This window comes from Drosophila obscura, unplaced genomic scaffold, assembly GCF_018151105.1.
Source record: "Drosophila obscura isolate BZ-5 IFL unplaced genomic scaffold, ASM1815110v1 contig_186, whole genome shotgun sequence".
Taxonomy (NCBI): domain Eukaryota; kingdom Metazoa; phylum Arthropoda; class Insecta; order Diptera; family Drosophilidae; genus Drosophila; species Drosophila obscura.
The window spans coordinates 9307369-9326996 of record NW_024542774.1 but is presented as its reverse complement, the minus strand read 5'-3'; the positions used below and the strand labels follow the sequence as shown (position 1 = coordinate 9326996).

The following is a 19628-nucleotide window of genomic DNA, read 5'->3' as shown; positions in this document are numbered from 1 at the left end:
GCTTTCCCAACGCAAGCAAAGAAAAGCGAGAGAGCGACAGACACGAACAGACAAGACACTGGGCAGAGCAGAGGATACAACGTTGGCGGCCGGCCCACCCACAACAACTTGTGGCGCTATGTATGGCTGGAGAAGCTTTGCTCCCAGACAAGAGAGCGAGCTGCAAAAGCGTGAGCATGGTAGAACTATTAAAGGTGCGCTCATTCCGCTCTTCGGGGTGCCTAAACATGTCCCACAAGCTGCAGGCTAATGAGTTGTCCCTACCTGCTGTGGTTCTAGCATGAGCAAGAGGCGCTCAACGGCCGAGCGAGAGCAAAAAAGCTCCCACTGAGACCGGCATTTTGTGTGGCATTAGCATTCATATGACACATCGACACAGACAGTCGCGATTGCAGCAAAGCTATAACCTGTCAAATGCAATGGACAATCAAATTGGAATGGGCCGTTCAATGGGTTTTGTCCAATTTGCCAAGTACGTATTAATACATTTGATACCCTAGTAGATTACTGTGACAGCAAAGTGGGAGAGAGAGAGAGACTGGAATCTCTGTCGGATCGGAACACACAAATTTCTTTCACAGTTCTCTAATTAATTATCAAATAATCACGCAGTTTTATTTAATTTACAAATTTTACATGTCATCGCGGAGTCGAGCAACGCTCAACATTGTATTACTTTTAATTGATTTGAAAAGTTAAGCTGAAACCAAATTAGATGCTGCTGTCGGGCGCCACATTTCACACAGGGGGGGCGACTGCACTGCTGGCTGGGGGGGACACTTAAAATCCAACGCGAATTGACGTAAATTTCCAACGCACACATTGACACGCACATCGTCCCTATCATGACCGAGCACCGGGGGCAGGATGCCGCAGAAGAACTGCGCGTAGCTCAGGTGGAACAGCTGCGGTGCTCCGAATTCGCTCTCAAATACAAAGGGACGATATTTGAAGAGCTGCGAGTTGTGGTCCAGGCCGAAAAACGTATCGTAGGCTAGCTGGAGGCCATTGAGATCGGCCAGACGTTCCTTCAGCGACACGGCTGGCGTTTGGGCCGCACATTTGATGGCATTCTGGAAGGGCTTCGTCTCGCGAATCTGCAATCCCACTGGCGACTCATTGCCATCGGCATCGAAGAGGATGCCCTCCTGTTCGAAGGCGTGGCTCAGCTCGTGGGCCAGGACACCGCCCATCAAGCTGTACTGGAAAACCGGGTGCTGGCTGTGATTGAAGAGGGGCCACTGCATAAAGACCAACGGCACAGTGATCGTGTTCCGCTCGTTCTCGTAGAAGGGCGAGGTACGAGCCTTGACCACGTCATCGTTGACATAGTAGCGGCGCAGATCCAGTCGGGAGTGTGGCAGCCGGAGAGCCTCGTGCTGGAGTCGGGTGCGCAAGCTCAGGGCCTCGAGCACATTTGCCAGATGATGGGAGGCCGAGAAATTGGCACTTTCATAGTGGCTGTCATAGAAGTCAGGGGACGTCTCCTCTGGCAGTTGGCCCACTCTGAGCTTCATGGTCGACAGCTTTCTCCTCACATACGTCAGTTGGGCTGGACTTAGCTGCAGGCGATTGGCGTCCAGGTACTGGCCGAACATATCCTTCAGGCTATTGAAGATCTGCTGCAGCTGAATGGTGTCCACCCAGTTCCTGTTCTTGTACACATACCGATTGTACAGGTAGTTCATGCCCAGGGGGAGCAGGGCCCGCATGTGGTGAATGCATGTCTTGGGATTGCGCCTGGCCGGCTCCGACTGCCGCAGCAGAACGGTGAGACGCAAACGCAGATAGAGATTAATGGTGCCTCCACTGGTATTCCTCAAAAGCAGGCCAAGCTCCCGCAAGTAGTCCACATCGCTGACCTCGAAAAGCAGCCCGTTCAGATGCCCCGACAGCAGCTCATGGAAGTACACTTGCCAGTTGATCTGTGGTATTTTCTGCATGAGATCGGCCAGTGTCCAGGACTGAACCAGAGGCTCCTCTTGGCGGTGCTTGGCTTCCAGGTGCCGCAGCTGATCCACCAGCCTGGAGATTTCTACTTCGCTTCCAGAGTGATTGAGTTTGAGGAACTGCAGGGCTCGCCGCTCGCTGTAGTTGCTACTGGGAGCGGGCATCTTGAGCTGCACCACCGAACGCAGCGAATCGTTAATGGCCACATCTACGCGCTCGTCCAGGAAAACCCCATTCAATCCGTGCCTACGGAACCTGGCCGTTTCGAGCGCCCACTCGTTGGGCTCCAGCGAATGGAAATCTTCCAGCGGCCACTCCATCTGTGGATCCTTGGTGCAGGCATTGTAATAGGCTCGCATCTGGCCCAACAATCGAAGCGCTGGCCTATCATCCAACTGCACATCACTGTCCAAGAACTCCAGATCACTCTCCATGAACTCCACCATGGCCTGGGCGTACAGATCCTCCACCAGCTCAAAGTTATCCACATATTTGGTGCCGGCGCCCGCTGAGTAGTTGCCGCAGGCATAGTTCCAGAAGTTCGTGCAGGCATCTTGAGATCCATTCAGATTCTTGTGTATCTGCTGAGCCGTCAGCGTGTTTTGGTCCACGTCCGCTTGGATGGGAGACCCCCCCATTCCCAGGAGAAGGAATGAACACAGCAGCACGCGCCATTCCATGTTGTTTACTCGTTTGCCAGTGAAATGTGTGTGTTTGGAAGTTGAAGATTATCTCAACGCTCGACTGATCTCAGACAGCTTTATCTGCGGTGCTGTGGGGGTAACGCCCAGCTGCAGCTCCGGACTAGGGCTGCAAATGTAAATATCGGCAAGTAAAAGCTAAAGCTCAACGCCAGATCGATGCATGCTTGCAGTGGCAAATAAAACCCGCTTTCTGATTACATTAATCCGAGCTTAACGTTTATTGAATATGTTCGTTTAATTACAAGCAACGTTTTAGTTTTAGTACATAATCATCAATGCGTAGCTAAGAAATAGAAACAGTTCTCAGTATAAAACAGATAATCGTTTTGGGGCGTATCCAGAGACAGCCTCTGGCACCTACCCGCCCAACCATTTGCCTGGGCATCAGGCTTACCACTTAACCAACTACTTAACCGACTTGGATCTCGTTTTTTAACGTGTTCACTTCTTAAACTTTTGCTTGTTGCCTGCTCTCGGATTTGGATTGGCACCCGTCTTGGACTTCTTCAGCTGTCCAATCTGCTTGGACTTTTGCTTCAGGTTGTTTTGCCTTTTGATGGGTTTGCCCTCCAGCACGGGCACATCGTCAGCATCGATACGCGGGGCCTTGGCCAGTCTGGCGTTGGCTTTGGCGTTTGCTGCTGGCTTAGCTGTCTGCTGATTGGCTTGGCCCTTCTTGTCCTTTGGCTGGAACTTTTTCGCTTCGGGCTTGGGTGCAGCCGACTTTCCGGGAGATGCCTTACCATTGGACTGAGACGGAAATTTCTTACCGGCCTCCGATTTCAATGGTTTTCCCTTGCCATTGGTCTGCTCTGTCTTTCCGGCCTTTGGTGCACCGTTTGTCTCCTTCTTTTGGGACTTCTTCGGCGCACCGTTTGTGTCCTCCGGTTGCTCTGGCTTTGGTGTTTTGGCCACCTTGACAGGCTTCTCAAACACCTTGGCCACATATTTCTTTTTGTTTGCCTCGAGCTTCTTCTTCTTCAGATCCTGGTCAATGTCTGTGAGGCTTGGCTTGCCGGCCCGCTTTCCCAGCAGCTTGCGAGGAGCCTTCTCATCCGCATTTTCTTCTGCATCCTCAGCCGCCTCCTCAGCCACTGCTTCGGCTGTGGTCTCGCCCTCGATGGGTTCATCGAGCTGCTTCTCGTCCTCCTCCTGCTGCTCCTTGGTTATGGGTATCGTGTTGGAGAACTTCTTCAGCTTGGCCACGTAGAAGCCGTCCATGTTGTGGGTGTGTGGATAGTAGCGCTTGGTCAGATTCAAGCTGGGATGGAACCTATGCTGGCGGAACTTGGTGAAGCCCTCAACGCCAAAGTCCAGTCCTGTGGGTACCAGCTTAACGTTGCGCTTCTTCAGCGCATAGTCGATGACCCACTCGTTCTCCTCGGGCAGCACGGAGCAGGTGGAGTACACAATGATGCCACCTGTGGACGATTTGGCATCCACACAGTCGATGGCGGTGAGGAGAAGCTTGCGCTGTAGATTGTAGCAGCGTTGCACGTCCACATCCGATTTCGTGGTCTTCACACTGGGATCTTTGGACACGACACCGGTTCCAGTGCAGGGGGCATCCAGCAGGACACGATCGAACCCAGTCATTATTTTACGGAACTTGGTGCCGTCCTCGCAACTGACGACGGAATTGACAACGCCCAGACGATGGAAGTTGGCCACAACGGCCTTGATGCGATCCCTGTTGGAATCGTTGGCGAAGAGCACGCCAGAGTTCTTCATGGCGGCCGCTATGTGGGAGCCCTTGCCGCCCGGAGCCGAGCACATGTCCAGAATGCGTTCGTTCTCCTGCGGGGCCAGCGCCATCACCGGCAGCATCGAGGAGGCGCCCTGGATCATGTAATAACCACCCAAATACTCCGGAGTGGCACCCAGCGGCACCTGCGAGTTGAAGATGACCAAACCCTCTTTGGTCCACTTGCCCAGGGGATCCAGATTGACTCCACGATTGATCAGGGCGCCGGCCAGCTGCCGACGGCGTATTTTCAGCGTGTTCGTTCGGATTGTCAGCGGACGGGCCACCTGGAGGGAAGAATAAATTGGTTAAATTGGTTGGATGGAACCTTCTGCGGTGTGGTGGTGGTTGCTGACTTACCTCTGATGACTCTAGGTATTCCATGAGCTCGCTCAGCGGGAACATATCCATGAGCTTCTCCATTAGGAAATCATTGTAGCTGTAGTACAGGCAAAGATCCTGGCGCAGCCGATCGATGTACTCGCTGCGGGAACGATCTGCCTGACGGTATTTCTTAAAGTCGGACAGCACCAGGGTGATGTCCTTGATGCGCTGCTGCACGTCCTGCAAGGTGATGTCCTTCTCGGCCTCTTCCTCTTCGGTCGGCAGCTGAAACACATCCTGATGGTCCACTGTCATCTGCATTTCCTCCTCTGCCTCCTGGGCTTCTTTGGCCTCGCGTTTCTTCAGCTTTTTATTTGCGCGTTCAATGGGCAGCTTGTCATCGTCAGCATCATCACTCTCGTCGTCGTCATCATCACTACCACTGCCTGCTTGGGCGCCTTCATCGCCAGATATATCGAAGTCATCGTCAGAGTTGGCCTCATCATCATCGTCGTCGGACAGATCTGCCAGCTTGCCAACCTGAGCTTCGTCGTCGTCGTCGTCGGAAACGTCTTCACCATCCTGCTCTTCGGCCAATTCCGCGTCTGAGTCATCTTCCGCCTCCAGCTCAGCATCAGAGTCCTCCTCCAACTCCTCCTCTGAATCCGGCTCTGGCTGTGGCACCTTTTTCTGTTTCTGCTGCTTCTTTGGCTTTAGCCAATCGTCATTTTCATCTGTAAAGCCTTTTTGTGGTTTGCCCGCTGGCACAAGCTGTGGAACCTCCTCATCTGAGGATGCATCTTGGGGCTCCACCTCATCCTCGGGCTCAGGCTCGCTGTCGCTGTTGTATTTCTTTTGTCTTTGAGCCAGTTGCTTTTGCTGTCCCTTTGCTCGCTTCTCCTGTATCTTGGCCTTTTGCACGACCTTCTTCTGTTCCCGCTTGACGAAACGCTGCTTCTGCCGGTGGGACAGCTTTTTGTCCTCCTCTTCCTGGGGAGCTGCACCATACAATATTCAAGTAAGAAAATTGTTCAGTGCCGCATTTGATCTGAACTTACCAAAAGATTGCTTGCGGAATACGGGTGCTCCCTGTTTGCGCGCCTTGCGGCCAGGTCCCTTCTTCGGTTTCTCATCGAACTCAGCCTTGCGACCCATGCTTCTAACTAAATTTATTTAATTTTTGAGCAGAAGCTAAATAAAAACGTGAGCACTTTGATTTTGCTCCACGTGCGCCGCTCAAAAGACAGCGAGCGCTTTGCAACACTACAACAGAGGGAACCGACCTGTTGGTCAAAACCGCTAGAAGCCGCTGACAAGACTATTAACTATCAACAGTGTGATGTATTGATACAAAATAATGTTATCAATTAAATTGTTAATTACTCGTTCGGACTGTAAACAAATGTACTTAATCTGGCATTAGAATCTAGCGTTAATAGCCAGATTAAGAACACTGACGTCTCAGCTGTCTGCTAACAAGATCGTTCTCCAGCACTGTCCGGTAATTAGCAGTCGGTAATCGGGATGTTGGCTGAAAGAAAGCAAACAAATTGTGAAAATGACGAATATTGAAATTATTTGGCATAATTAGAGGATCTTGTGCACGCACCATGGACATTGCCGCCATTGAGCTGAGCGTGGAGGCGCTCATTGGCTCGTTGCTGGCTCTGGTCGTGCTCTTTGCCTTCTGTCGCAGTATTCTGGCCGAAGGTGGTATTGTCGTATTGTCGGGAAAATCACGCCACAGCTGGAAATCAATAAAAATAATCGAGCAGGTGCGTATACTCACTTGTTGCCAGCAGCAACACCCAATCACACTGATATTTTCTCCCCAGGCCTGCTTCTGTAATGTGTGCGAAATTTTGCTAACACCCTCGGCTGGACTCTTCTGCGACTGCTGCGGCCTTTGCACACATGCAACGCCGGTATGCCAGCGCCAGGCGGACAGGGGATATCGATGCAAAGACAAATGGTTGCGCAACGAGACCTCAGTGCGTCATTTATGGGTCCATGGCAATCTGCCGATGGGAATCAACTGCTCCAACTGTGGCGTCGAAGTGGATCATCATGCCAGCACTGATCCGGGACTGTATGGATGGCGCTGTGCCTGGTGCCAGCGCTGCTACCACGATGACTGCTACAAGGACATCGATGTCAAGGCCGAGTGTGACTTTGGGGAGTTCAAGGACATGATTTTCCCGCCCTACAGCTTTGTGGCCGCGCGCACTCGCGACTCGATGCGACTGCACCTGGCCAGTATAACGCCGCCCGATATAGAAAACTGGGAGCCGTTGATTGTGATAGCCAACACAAAGTCTGGCAGCAGTACGGGTGCGGATGTTTTGTCCCTGCTGCGTGGCTATCTGCATCCTATGCAGGTCATGGAGCTCGGCTCCCGCGGACCCCAGGACGCTCTGCAATGGGCTGCTAAGGCTAGTCCCCGCCCCTGTCGCATACTGGTGGCCGGCGGAGATGGGACCATTGGCTGGGTGATGAACACCATCTACGCTTTGAACATAAAGCCCCAGCCCTCGGTGGCCATCATGCCGCTGGGCACTGGCAACGATTTGTCGCGAGTGCTTGGCTGGGGAGCGGAGCCACCCACTGTTCTGGACCCCGTGCAGATCCTGCGCAACATTCGACGCGCCCGCTCCGTCAACCTGGATCGCTATGACCTGCAAATCGAGAAACTGCACTACCGCCTGCCCATTCAAAGACATCCCACAAAGACCATACACGTGTATAACTACTTCAGCGTGGGTGTGGACGCGTACATCACCTACAACTTCCACAAGACGCGCGAATCTCGTTTTTATCTGCTCAGCAGCCGCATTTTCAATAAGGTAGCTTTCAAAGAAGTGACCAGGTTCAAGAGATATCTCAACCCATCCTTTGCAGCTGCTGTACTTTACATTTGGCACGCAGCAGGTAATGCAACCGGGCTGCGAGCGCATTGAGGAAAAACTCACCTTGTACCTGGACAACAAACCGATCCAACTGCCGGAACTGCAGGCGCTGGTCTTTCTCAACATAGACTCCTGGGGCGCTGGCTGCAAGCTGTGCGAGCTGAGCAATTCCGATGGCAATGCACGAATCGTCAACTCCATATCCGACGGTATGATGGAAGTGTTTGGCATCGTCTCGTCCTTTCACATTGCCCAGCTGCAGTGCAAAATAAGCAAACCAGTGCGGATTGGCCAAGCCAAGCAGATTAGGGTAAGTTCCAAAGTCATGGCTCGGAGTTCTGTATTTGTATCATCCTTTGCTCTTAGTTGCAAGTAAAGGAAACCGTTCCGATGCAGACAGATGGAGAGCCCTGGATGCAGGGTCCGGCCGACATACGAATGCAGGCACGCAGCCAGGCTCGTGTCCTCAAGCTGGATCCAACATCCGCTTAATACTTGACCCCTCGTCGACTAATCCACAATGTGCCAGTCACCATAATCTCTTCTAATGTACTTATTTACTTATAATGAATGTACTGGACTCGAAGCAGCATTCTACATAGTTAACTTTCGAATTTGTTTTAAGTTAAAAAGTTGCAATTGCATTTGAAGGCGCTCCCCGTATTTGGTGAAGTCCAATGCTAGTCCCACAATAAACAGGAATCGCGTCTGAAAGAATTCCACTTTATTCTTGATTAATAATGCTTTGAATATATTTAAATGTTGACTGGTGCCATGCCTTCGCTTGGGGCATGCATAGCAGTTGGGTCAGTAGTTATCGAAAGGGCGGGTAAGCAACGAAATCATAGTTTCTGCGGCACGTGGACCGATGTCTAGAGCATGGTGAGCTCCATGATGGCATTGACTATGTCGTTGCTGTTGTTCTTCAGCGCCTTGATGGCCTTCGCTCGCGTCGTATTCGCCTGCGTTATGACCAGCTCAATGTCCTTCTCATCGACGCCAGTCTCGTCGACCTCCTCCTCATCTTCCTCGGCAATCGGAGCCACCGATGTGGTAGCACCAACGCTGTCGACGGCACCGGCAGCCTCTGGGGCCTTGAACTTCTCGGCGGCGGCGACCTGAGCCTGCTGGGACAGATCCTCAATCTTGGCCTCACCGAACACGATGTAGGTGTCGCTGTGGGGATTCTTGTACACATCCGGGTTGTTGATCACGAACAGAATGTTCTTCGACTTGCGGATGGTGACACGGTTGACGCCCTGGATCTGCTTCAGGCCCAGCTTGAGCATGATCTTCCTCGCCTTCTTCTCGCCGCGCGACTGCTTGGCCTTGGACACCAGATCGATGGGCAAGCCAGTGGCTCCGCCACCCAGCTGGGTGGTGCCTGCGCCAGTCTCCTCCAAGCCGGGCATTCCATCGGAGTCGCTGTCGCTGCCGTCATCCTCGACGCGCACATCCTCGACCTTGGCCACGGCGGAGGTGGAGGGAGCTTCGTTCTTGATTTCAGTGAGTTCTGGCATTTTTATCTGTAAAAAATCAAATCATTCATCTATTAGTCAATGCATTATAAAACTAATCACTTTAACTACGGTCTAGCCCAGCATCTGGTGCCGGCAGAAAATCCCCAGCTGGGGGCCATTTTCATTGATTTTTTTATGAATAATTCTACGTTTAAACATCTTGCCGAGGCAAAAATAGTTCCATCTACTGACTGTTTGTACTGTTGGCTACAGTATTTTGCATGAAAATATTAGATTTAAGGCGGGATGGCTTCTTAAAATAAGGAATTATTTACCTTTGGAAAAATTGCAGGAAACGCGAACCGCAGTTATTCGTGAAAAGAGATGGACCAATATATCGATATAAATGATAATATATTTGTGGGTGATAGTTTTTGAGCCGGCGAACTATTAATTTTGTAGATTATATCATCCTCTACTCTACTTCTTAGGACAAATGAACACTATTTTTCCTTTGGTTTCACAACGTTGGATGAGATATACCCACTAGTTTTGATAATGAAAATACTTGCACGTCTTATACGATACTTTTGTGCGATGTCTCGCTAATTTTGTTACCCAAAACGAAATGGAAAAAAAGAGCTTTGGCCGTTTTTGTTTGAACCTCATTATGTAAATTATCCAATGAAAATTAGCCAATTTTGTACAGAATTGTATAAAACTGCTAGTCATATTAAACCGAATATTAAAATCGAGGAATATCAACGCATCTTGTCGTGTCCGTCAGTATATTTACGGTATATTTCGATAATGAAAAGGTATATTTTGGTATATTTCTAGGGTCGGGCGGTATTTGATATCGCATGTGCGATTCGTTGTTATTATTTTTGTTCTGAGCCAGAATGGATGCAGCACAAAAGAATTGGACGGATGAGGAACGTCTGGAACTGGCCGCAAAGCTAGATGCCGAGCTGGATGCCTTCATCGAAGGGCTGGAGCATAAGCGCTATGAGGAGGGCTGGCCCGAGGATCGATGGCAGGAGGAAATGGACAAGCACCCGTTCTTTATGAAGAAAGCGCCACAGCCTGGCGACGATGTCCATCCCATGTTCGAGGGGCTGCAGAAGCTCAAGTACGATCCCGAGGAGAATACACGCGACGAGCTGGCTCTCAATTACAAGGAAGATGGGAACTTCTATATGAAGCACAAGAAATTCCGCATGGCCGTCTACAGCTTCAGCGAGGGCATCAAGTCGAAGACAGACAATCCCGATGTTTTGGCCGTGCTGTATAATAATCGCTCGGCGGCCCACTATTTCATCAAGAACTACAGATCCTCCCTGAGCGATGCTCAACGCGCCTTATTCTTCAAGCCGGACTACACAAAGGCTCGCTGGAGGGCCGCCCAGTGTGCTTATGAGCTGAATCAGTTTGACGTGTGCACGCAGATGTGCGAGGAGCTGCTGGAGGTGGATGTCGACCACAAGGAGGCCAAGGCGCTGCTGCACAAAAACAAGATGAAGAAGGTGACTGTGATGAGGATAATGTCGCGAATGTTTTCCCTACAAGCTCTTTTGTTCCTTTCAGCTGGAAACGGAACGCAATCAGCGCAAAGAGGCTGCCGAGTCCAAGCGTCGTCTGACCCGATTCCAAAAGCTGCGCGACGCCATTGAGCACCGTGCCATCAAATTTGACGATCAGAAGGTAGGAAAAAAGGCCAACATTACCGAGGATTTGCTGCGTCCCAAGTTCCTACCACTAGAGGACCACCCAGTGCACCTTGACGACGATGGCAGCACTCTAATCTGGCCGGCTGCCTTTTCCTACCCAGAGTTCCTCTTCAGCGATTTCCAGCAGCAGCTGCCGGAGACCGCCACCATGATGGATTGCCTTACGACGCTATTTGCCGAGCCACTGCCCTGCGACAAGTCGCAGAACTACCGACTGGGAAATGTGAATGTGTACTACGAGAACCGCAAGGCGGCCTGTGTCCACAAGGTGGAACTCGAGAAATCGCTAAGCGCGATTATCAATGAGAAGGGCTTCTTTGTCTCTGGCGGAGCCCTGCTCTTCTATGTGGTGCCCAAGGACTCGCGGGTTGAACAGGAGTTTTTACATGAGCAACGACGGCCGATGGTCTACAGTTGAGGCTATGACGAAATAAATGGTTCCATTATTGACAAATCAAACGACTATTTTGGTTTTTCTGTTCCACTGGCCGGCTCCGACTGGAGTCCGATTAAAATTGCATACTTTGTAAATTTTTATTTCGTTTGCAGCAAATACTTTTTATTAAGCTTACATCTTAGTCACGGTACAATTGAGCTTTGGTGGGGCTATAGAAGCATTTTAGTTAATGGGACTAATCAGTTTTTGATATGTTATGCGAAGCCAAAAAGCGTAGTTCCAGCCACACACACACCGCCCCTAAATATCTGGGGGCGAGGCGTGATGAGCCGAGTATAATGTTACATTTTATGATTAGGTTATTACATAGAATTAAAACTTGTTTAACTTAATTTGGTTTTCTTTTCAACAACGAGGCGCCTAAATGAGTCAACAATATCGATTTTGTATAATTCTTATAAAAGCGTTTCTGTAAATTTTCCATAATTGAGCATATTCGTGTGGGTATGTATAAATCGTAGGGTAGAGGGTAGGGTAGAGACGACGTTCATCATCAATTCAATTCAATTCAATTCACAACAGTAATACTAGGAGCGCTCCTTAAATGGAACTGGATATGATTCGTTTAGAGTACTTATGACAAAGCTGGATCAACATATAAGGCTATATAGAGACTAAGTGCATCGTTGGAAAGCGTATTACATACATGGATAAAATAATATGAAGCTGATGAAATCAGCTCTCATCATTAAACAACACAAACAGCTGGAGAGATCACAATCACAAGAGAATCTATAACATAAATTAAGCGATACTTAAAACAATTAAAAGGCGTGCTTTCAGTAGGTGTCCCTGCGAAATCCGTCCTTGCTAAAATTATAACTCCTACGGCTGCGGCGACGGAGAATTCCGCTGCAAGACATTGTTCAGACGCATTTTCAGCGGCGAAAAGTCAATTCTCTTGAAGCGGGGCAGCGAGGCAAACTTTTTCATGCTGCCCCCAGACGGTTGGAGTTCATGGGACGTGGCCACCGACTGAGTCATGGGCAGCTGCAGATGGGCCACTGGCTTGCTCTTGCTCGGGGAATTGCCAAACTTCGCCAGCGTGGCATACTTCTGGAGCAACCGTGTTGCCTGCTCGGCCGCCTGATAGTGGTTCTCGTACTCATCCTCCAGCTTTGACTGGACAATGCTCCCGTTCATGGTGGGGCATCTTGGCTGTGTCTGCGATTTCTCCTCAGTGGCCTGCCCGTCATCGAATTTGAAATCAATATTCTTGAGCATGGTTAGGTGCAAGAGCTCCTCCTCTATTCCTTCGATATTATTGTTATTGTGGTGGTTGCTGTTTGTGCTATTGGGGCGCTTGACCGGATGAGTCACGGCATAGACACCCTCGGAGATCTTGTGGGCGGCAGTCTTCTTCGTTGAGATTTTAGTCTTGGTGGTTGATGATGCTGTTGCTGATGATGCTGCTGATGCGGATGGGTTGTTGGTCTTCTGTCGCTGCTCGATGATTTGCTGTGGCGACGATATATAGAGATTCTCCTTGCGTTCGCGGCGCAGCTTGGAACTAACGAGGTGCCTCAGACTTGGTCCATGTTCGGTGGGACTTCGTCGCTTGGATTTGAGAGTATCGCAACTGTTTGGATAGTAGGAGGGCACCTTGTCGTCTACGCTTATGATGGACTTCCTGGGCGTCTGGTAGTAGTCCTCCTCCTCCTCCTCCTGATAGCTGTGCTTCTCCTTGGGCGTACCCTTTTGCGGCAAGGCCGGCAAAGGAGATTCGGTGGGTGTGCTGGTGCTGAGGCCCATGCCGTGAGGTTGCGCCTCCAGCTCCTGGGCGGCCTTGACAGCCAAGAGATTCTCATACAAATGCTCGGCAAAACCGGACGCAGCTGCTGCTGTGGTGCTGTTCAAGGAGCTGCCATGCATGGCCTCGTAAATGTCACTCTCATTGGCAGCGGGCGCTACCAATGTCTTGGTGGGTTGGTCCTCCGTGTTGCAGCTGCTGGTGGAGGAACAGTAAGAGCCTGTAGAATATCCAGACGAAGTGGAGGCGGTGCTTCCAGTTGGCTGCGGCAGCACCTCCTTTTCTACAATCTTCACAATGGGCGCCATCACACAGTATCCGGTCAGATCGTCCACCAGAATCTTATTTCTCTTCACCTGATTGCTGTGCGGCACTGCACCATGGGAGCCGATCAGATTAATGGTCGATGAATTACATGCGGAAAAGTTAAAGTTATTCGGCAGCTGCTCCGATACATTTAAGCTCTCCAGGGAGCCGGACTTGCTTAGCTGCCTCGTGATCTGGGCAACCAACTGATCCCGTGAGATTGGTTCAATGGCCGAGTCATCCAGGCTGATGTTCAGCTCAACGCTCGACTCGTGGCTTTGCGTGAAAATGTCCTCCCCAAAGGTGTCCAGAAAGTTGAGCTTGGACAGGTCGGGACTTGAGAAGCTATTACGCTGCGATTTGTTCAGCTGCGACGTGCGCTTCAAGGGCAGAGCCATCTCTGGAGTCGGTGCGTTCTCGTAGAGGGGCAGCTGGTCGTCCTTCGGCTGCTGGACGGGCTCACTAATACTGCCCGAGCGCTTCTGACGCGTGCTCCCGAAGAAGTTATCCAGCATATTCTTGTATTTCTTCTTCTTGGCCAGCTCCACCTCGGGATTGGTGCAGGATCGAGGAATATCGCCCAATGGAGAGCACTCAAAGGTGTTAATGCGTTTACGATATGGATGTGTGGGTAGGGGAGGCGGCGAAGGCGTCTCCATTACAGCTGGTTTCATCTCCTCATATATGCCCGAGGCAATGGAGGCGCGCGATATTCGGCTGCCGTCAAAGATTTCCTCATAGATCTGCGAGACACGCGCCGAGAAATGGCTGATGTCCAAAGTATCTGGCAGATTCGGCAGAGGCCCCAGCGCGCCAGGTCCTCTACTTAGGCGGCGCTGCTCCAGAAAAACCTGTCTATACAGCTCCAGATTCTTGATGGACTTCTTCATCCACTTCATGTGGCGCCGACAGGACATCTCCGTTTCCAGGGCAAAGTAAATGAAGCACTCGCGCCGATTTTGGGTCCAAAACAGCCCGTACGAGTGCTGCTTGGTCCGTGATGTGGCCAAGCTCATGCTGACCCCGGGCACATTTACCGAGACACTCAGCGCCTTGGAAGATGTTGGCGGCGGCTCCTCTGCCTCCGCAGATCCTTGAAATGTGAGTCGCAGGAAGCAGGGCACACACTTGATGGCTTCGATTTTCACTTGGCATCGAGTCCACGTCTTAAAGCGCAGCGCCATTGCGCGCTTATCGTGTGTATCCAGCTTGACGTCCATGCACATGGAAATCTCGTTGTGGTCCATCTTGGCCGCCGTTCGACTGTTCTGTGCTATGGGCGCAGGATGATGTTGTGCGGGTGGGTGTGCGTCGAGTGGAAATAAAAAGGTGAACGATTTAATTACGCTATTTGCAGATTTACATGTTTTTTTTCGAATGGGCGGAGTCCGAAGGATGTATATGGATATATCGGCAGTACAATAGGCAAATATCAATATCGATATTTTCATGCGATTTTTTCAGAGCACATATCGATACGCATTCGTGCATCCCTAGCTTCAGCATTTTTGGCGGCCATTACAACGTGAGATTTGGCGGAGAAAATAAATGCGTAAACATAACAGCAAGCAAATAGCAGACGCGCTCGCTTGAACATTATCAAATAAGTATAACGAACAGCATTGAAGATGTCTACGGGAGCTGCCAGAGTCTACATCCAAGTCGAAAGCGAGGCCGAGCAGCAGGAGCATCTGAAGCAACAACGCAAGACATTGAAGCCGCTGCACGGCAACGTCAACGATAAGGAGAATCTGTCGGGACGCGCCTCCATCGTGGATCAACTGAGTCGCTTGAAGGCCGGCGTCCCAGTTACGCCCAGTACCAAATACGGCAAACGCAAATGCGTGGACACGGCAACCGCTGCAACATCGACGAAGGATGCCGATACACAGACTGAGGCTCAGGAGAAGCCGCAGAACGACGCTGACAAACCCATCACAGCAGACGATCTCACCAGCGAGTGTGAGCCCGGGGAGAACTACTACAAATTGTTGGCCGAACAGCGGCGGGTTGCTTTGGAGGACTCGCTGACGGAGAACCGACATCTGCACGAACGCATCGAAGGACTGGAGGAGGAGATGGACACGATGCGGCAGGAACTAGACGAGGCTAAGAATCTGGTGGAGGTGCTCAAGGAAATCTGTGACGAGGACACCAGCGAGGTGGAGGAGGACGAGCAAGAAAAGGCCGCTCAGAAGTAAATGCCCTGCCCCCATCCATGCTCACGTGTTTTGTTTATTTAAAATTATACCATTAGTTGTAGTTACACAATTCCTTCATTTTATAATTTATCCCTGTATGTACCCAAACCCAACGGACTGGTCTCAGTGAATGCCAGCAATATTTTTACCTGTTAATCGCCAGTTATGATGTTCCCAATAAAAGTTATCTGCTAATCTGAACCCGTGCGGTTGACTGTAACAATTGCCAAATAAACGAATATTTCAATGTTTATTCAATAGGAAAATACATATACAGTTTTTAGTTTTTAAGCCACCTAAATGCTCCTATTTCAGCCAATCACTGATTATTTCCTCGCCGTTGAAGTTGTCCACATCGAACTGGTAGGGAGGATGACACAACTTGTTAGTGATTGGGAAATTACAATTTGGACACAGCTGTACTTACCTCAACAGCCTCCTGGTAGGTGGGCACGCTACCACTGACGTCCACATCGTTCACCACCGCATTCATGTATGCAGCATCGGCCTCTGCTGCTGCTTTGCGTATGGCTGCCTCAGAGTCGTCCGACTCGGCCACATTGGACTCCTTAACGGTGGATTGCTCATTCTTGTTTGCTTTAGCACCCAATACCTTGCCGTGAGCCGATTTAAAGTGCTGCCGCAGCGCATACATGCGCGAGTACTCTGCCCCGCATTCACTGCAGGAGCACTTGCCACCAGCAAGAATCTTGACCGAGTCGTCTTCGTTTTCAGCCGAAACAATCACGGTTGTACTTTTGCTGCCTTTATCGCGCTTGTGTGTCTTCATGTGATTGTTGACGCCATACATCGTGGAGAAGGGACGATTGCAAATCTCACACTCGAATGGCTTGGTGTGCGAATTCTTATGGCCGTTCAACTGCACAGATGTGCGGAAGGACTTGGAGCATATATCACAGGAAAACTGACGCTCCGCGCCATGGATGAGGAGGTGATGAGCGTAATTTGACTGCAATTTAAAGCTACAGCGAAAGGACAATGTATTATTATTATTATGAGCTCTTTGATTGCGTTACTTTGGCACTCACCGCTTATTGCAGACAGTGCACACGTAGGGGCGAATGTCTGTGTGGGAGCGCAGATGCAGGGTGAGAGAGTATGAGACGCGAAATGTTTTGCCGCAAGCCTCGCAGGCGTAGGGCTTCTCTCCTGTGTGCACACGTTCGTGTTTGACCTTCTCGAATGGCCGGTAGAATACCTTATCGCAGTACTGGCATGGAAATTGTGCTTTACTCTTGTCGACGGGCCCCTTTTTCGACATTGAAGCAGTAGGCTCCGCTTGTTTCTTCTCATGCATCTTCAAATGCATCCGGTAGTTGGTGGGGTTTTCGAACTGGCGATTGCAAGTGCCGCACACAAACTTGTTTGGGGCCTCCACGTGCATCTTCTGGTGAATCGTCTTGAGGCCGTAGTCGAACCTGAAACAGGATGGCACTGTGAGGGAAACACTCGTTATCTGGCTTATCGGTGGCACCTACTCTCTTTGACAGATCTCGCAGTAGAACAGATCCAGTTCGCTATATTCCTGATGGGCGCCCACAGGAAGGGCATCCTTAATGCGCTTGGGCTTGCGCTCGTCGTGTATGCGCTTGTGGAACTTGAGACTCTTTTCCGAGGTGAAAATGGTATTGCAAATTTTACAAATAAATTTGGGGCTATCTCCGTTAATGTCTGCCGTTGCTCCGGCGCCAAGAGCTTTGCGCCGGACGGGTTGCTTGGGCATGGCCGACCTTTGGCTGGCTCCATTGCCAGCCCCTTCTGGTGGGCACACATGGTTTTCGGCACTGCTGTGGCTGTCGTATATGATGTGGCAATCAAAGCAAAAGTAACGTTCCGACTCTGTATCGGCTTGCTGTGGTGCTGCATCGTCATCGTCATCTATCACGTCCCAGAGCGGCACATCTGCTTCCACTATTTCCTCCTGCTCGACCAAATCCATCTCGTCTATGGATTCCCTGCCGCTGAGGCAGGTGCCACTGTGATGGTCCTCCTCGTATGCCTCTTCGTTCTCGTATAAATTCCTACAAATGTTGCAATATAGCACGGACTCCTGGACATTATTGTCGTCCACGTGCATGGAGGTATCGGTAGCTGGTTTACCACGCTTGATGGAGGCTGAATGGAAGAAATGGAACTGTACTGTTGGTGCCATGAGACTATGACAGTTCATACTTACACGACATGGCATTATTTCGAGCAATTTAAAACAAAAAAATAAAATTATTTACAATCCAGGTGTTAGTGTGACCGCGGACTTTTAGGAAAAATACCCCATGTGACCCTCGAAAATATACCGTATATATTCCGAAATACTGTAAATATACCGTGCTGCTATCGATTTATACAATCATCATATCGATAGGAAGCGGGTTAAATTAAGAAACCAATCGGAGTCAAATTGTTATTTAATTTCTGCATTTTAAAACCAATTCAATTTAATTGTTTTGGTTCTTGATATATACGCGGAACATGGAAAACATTTGTGCGGCTTAAAAAAACATTGGAAACTTGGATTTCCGCCTTCAGTCTGGTCTGTGGGCAGAACAACAAAACCAGAAATTATGTCAACTCTTGCGAAAACACATTAAGCATGCGAGTGCGGGAGATCTACAGACGCGTCATACCTGATTTGGATCTGGCGAGTCGCCTTCTGAATGCCAACTCGGATCAAGTGAGCAATGGCTGTCTGCTTTGGAGCGATCATGAATAAAAGTTGGGCAGAATTACGACTAGGAAAACCCTGCCCTGCCGCATAATTGTGAATTCAACTTACACATGGGGAATTCTTGCGACGATGCAGCAACAACAAGCACACGGAATACCGCCAGGCGTGCCGCCACCTGCCTGCCTGCCACCTTCCGCGTGGCGACTGGTTGCAGAGCCTTGATCGATCGAATTAAATTTGAATAAAAGCTCGCAGAGATCGGGCAGCCCGTGGTGCATGCCAATGAGCTTCGGTGGCCGCGCATCACCCACAATAAATAGATGGCGACATTCTGTGGCCTCCACACTCACAATGGATCCACTCAAGAGTTATCTGCTGCTCCTGGCCACGGCAGTCTGTCTGACGGTCTGTGTCCTGGCCACGCCCACGCTCGGCAAGTCCAAAGAAGTCGCCCTGAAGCCGATCAACCTACCGGATCCAAGCCAACTTCTATCGACTCTGTCATCGAAGCTTATCAAGCCGAAGCCCGCCTTCATTTCCGATCCTAAGCAGCTTCTGGCGGGCCTATCTTCCAAGTTTGTGAAGCCAAAGCCCGTTTTTGTTAAGCCCGTCATCGTGAAGCCCGTGATTGTGGTCAAGCCGGTGCTTGTCGGTGGTGCCGGCGGAAGCGGACACGGCCATGGTCATGGACACGGACATCATGGCAAAAATAAGTACATAAGCAAGCTTAAATTTTAGCAATTTATAATTAAGATTACGAACTGCGAATAAAGTTAGATTAAAATGTAAAAAAGAGAACCTACACTTAAGAATCTGTAAGACCTGTATTCATTCATTCAGCTGTATTCAGCTGCCTGATGATTGAAAAGTGAAAGGGACAACCTCGGAAGGATTCCAATAAGCGCATCTCGATGTGCATAATGATGGTGCCTAATGATGGCCTTTGTGAGCAAATTGAAAGGCGTTGCTGAGTGTTCGCTGCTGTGCCACAACTCCAACGCAACCATCCTGCCAGCCCACAGGACGTATGCGCAATTGCAATTGAATGGGATTGGGAATGGGAATGGGAATGGTACTCGAACGGTTGAAGGACAGCGCTCGGCAGGCGACACACATTAATACACAGCTGCAAGCCAAGTGGCGATACGAGCAGCAGCGCATTTTAATCAACCTAATCATAATCATATGACCATAACAGACATTTGGCCACAAATACTGAGCGATGTAACCCCATAATTTATACAGTTTGTTTTCTGTTCTTGTCTCTTGTGTTGTCTTGGGGGCCCTTTGTAATCAGCAGCAGAGTCAGCCAATACTAACCGCGTATTATGCAAAATCCAACCACCCCTCCCAACCCCAAGCCACGACCCCAAACACAGCCACAGCCACAGCTACAGCCCAACCACGCCC

General features: G+C 50.2%; 9 protein-coding genes across 9 annotated transcripts; 4 read left to right on the top strand and 5 right to left on the bottom strand.

Moving 5' to 3' along the window:
- Nucleotides 1-589: 589 nt before the first annotated feature.
- LOC111080743 (neprilysin-4) lies at nt 590-2675 on the bottom strand. The gene has a single exon (XM_022376542.2). It carries the CDS (start codon nt 2628-2630, stop codon nt 696-698), a length of 1935 nt encoding a protein of 644 aa, XP_022232234.2. The 5' UTR covers nt 2631-2675; the 3' UTR covers nt 590-695.
- A 166-nt stretch (nt 2676-2841) lies between these two features.
- On the bottom strand, nt 2842-5970 carry LOC111080742 (25S rRNA (cytosine-C(5))-methyltransferase nop2). The gene is made up of 3 exons (XM_022376541.2): nt 5781-5970; nt 4759-5720; nt 2842-4685 (listed from the first exon to the last, which is right to left on the bottom strand). The coding sequence occupies exons 1-3, from the start codon at nt 5875-5877 to the stop codon at nt 3096-3098; spliced, it is 2649 nt and encodes an 882-aa protein (XP_022232233.2). The 5' UTR covers nt 5878-5970; the 3' UTR covers nt 2842-3095.
- Nucleotides 5971-6216: 246 nt separating this feature from the next.
- Nucleotides 6217-8355, top strand: LOC111080744 (diacylglycerol kinase epsilon). Its single transcript, XM_022376543.2, has 4 exons — nt 6217-6497; nt 6558-7565; nt 7621-7938; nt 7995-8355. Exons 1-4 carry the CDS (start codon nt 6333-6335, stop codon nt 8118-8120), a joined length of 1617 nt encoding a protein of 538 aa, XP_022232235.2. The 5' UTR covers nt 6217-6332; the 3' UTR covers nt 8121-8355.
- On the bottom strand, nt 8336-9526 carry LOC111080745 (nascent polypeptide-associated complex subunit alpha). The gene is made up of 2 exons (XM_022376544.2): nt 9424-9526; nt 8336-9154 (listed from the first exon to the last, which is right to left on the bottom strand). The coding sequence occupies exon 2, from the start codon at nt 9146-9148 to the stop codon at nt 8501-8503; it is 648 nt and encodes a 215-aa protein (XP_022232236.2). The 5' UTR covers nt 9149-9154; nt 9424-9526; the 3' UTR covers nt 8336-8500.
- A 402-nt stretch (nt 9527-9928) lies between these two features.
- LOC111080752 (DNA polymerase interacting tetratricopeptide repeat-containing, protein of 47 kDa) lies at nt 9929-11283 on the top strand. Its single transcript, XM_022376560.2, has 2 exons — nt 9929-10614; nt 10676-11283. Exons 1-2 carry the CDS (start codon nt 9991-9993, stop codon nt 11234-11236), a joined length of 1185 nt encoding a protein of 394 aa, XP_022232252.2. The 5' UTR covers nt 9929-9990; the 3' UTR covers nt 11237-11283.
- Nucleotides 11284-11644: 361 nt separating this feature from the next.
- Nucleotides 11645-14740, bottom strand: LOC111080751. The gene has a single exon (XM_022376559.2). It carries the CDS (start codon nt 14576-14578, stop codon nt 12101-12103), a length of 2478 nt encoding a protein of 825 aa, XP_022232251.2. The 5' UTR covers nt 14579-14740; the 3' UTR covers nt 11645-12100.
- Nucleotides 14741-14833: 93 nt separating this feature from the next.
- Nucleotides 14834-15729, top strand: LOC111080756 (geminin). Its single transcript, XM_022376563.2, has one exon. The coding sequence runs from the start codon at nt 14960-14962 to the stop codon at nt 15530-15532; it is 573 nt and encodes a 190-aa protein (XP_022232255.1). The 5' UTR covers nt 14834-14959; the 3' UTR covers nt 15533-15729.
- Nucleotides 15549-17815, bottom strand: LOC111080754 (zinc finger protein 2). Its single transcript, XM_022376561.2, has 5 exons — nt 17730-17815; nt 17032-17668; nt 16582-16971; nt 15960-16515; nt 15549-15892 (listed from the first exon to the last, which is right to left on the bottom strand). The coding sequence occupies exons 1-5, from the start codon at nt 17734-17736 to the stop codon at nt 15839-15841; spliced, it is 1644 nt and encodes a 547-aa protein (XP_022232253.2). The 5' UTR covers nt 17737-17815; the 3' UTR covers nt 15549-15838.
- A 754-nt stretch (nt 17816-18569) lies between these two features.
- Nucleotides 18570-18956, top strand: LOC111080755 (chorion protein S38). Its single transcript, XM_022376562.2, has one exon. It carries the CDS (start codon nt 18570-18572, stop codon nt 18954-18956), a length of 387 nt encoding a protein of 128 aa, XP_022232254.2.
- The last annotated feature ends 672 nt before the right edge of the window (nt 18957-19628 follow it).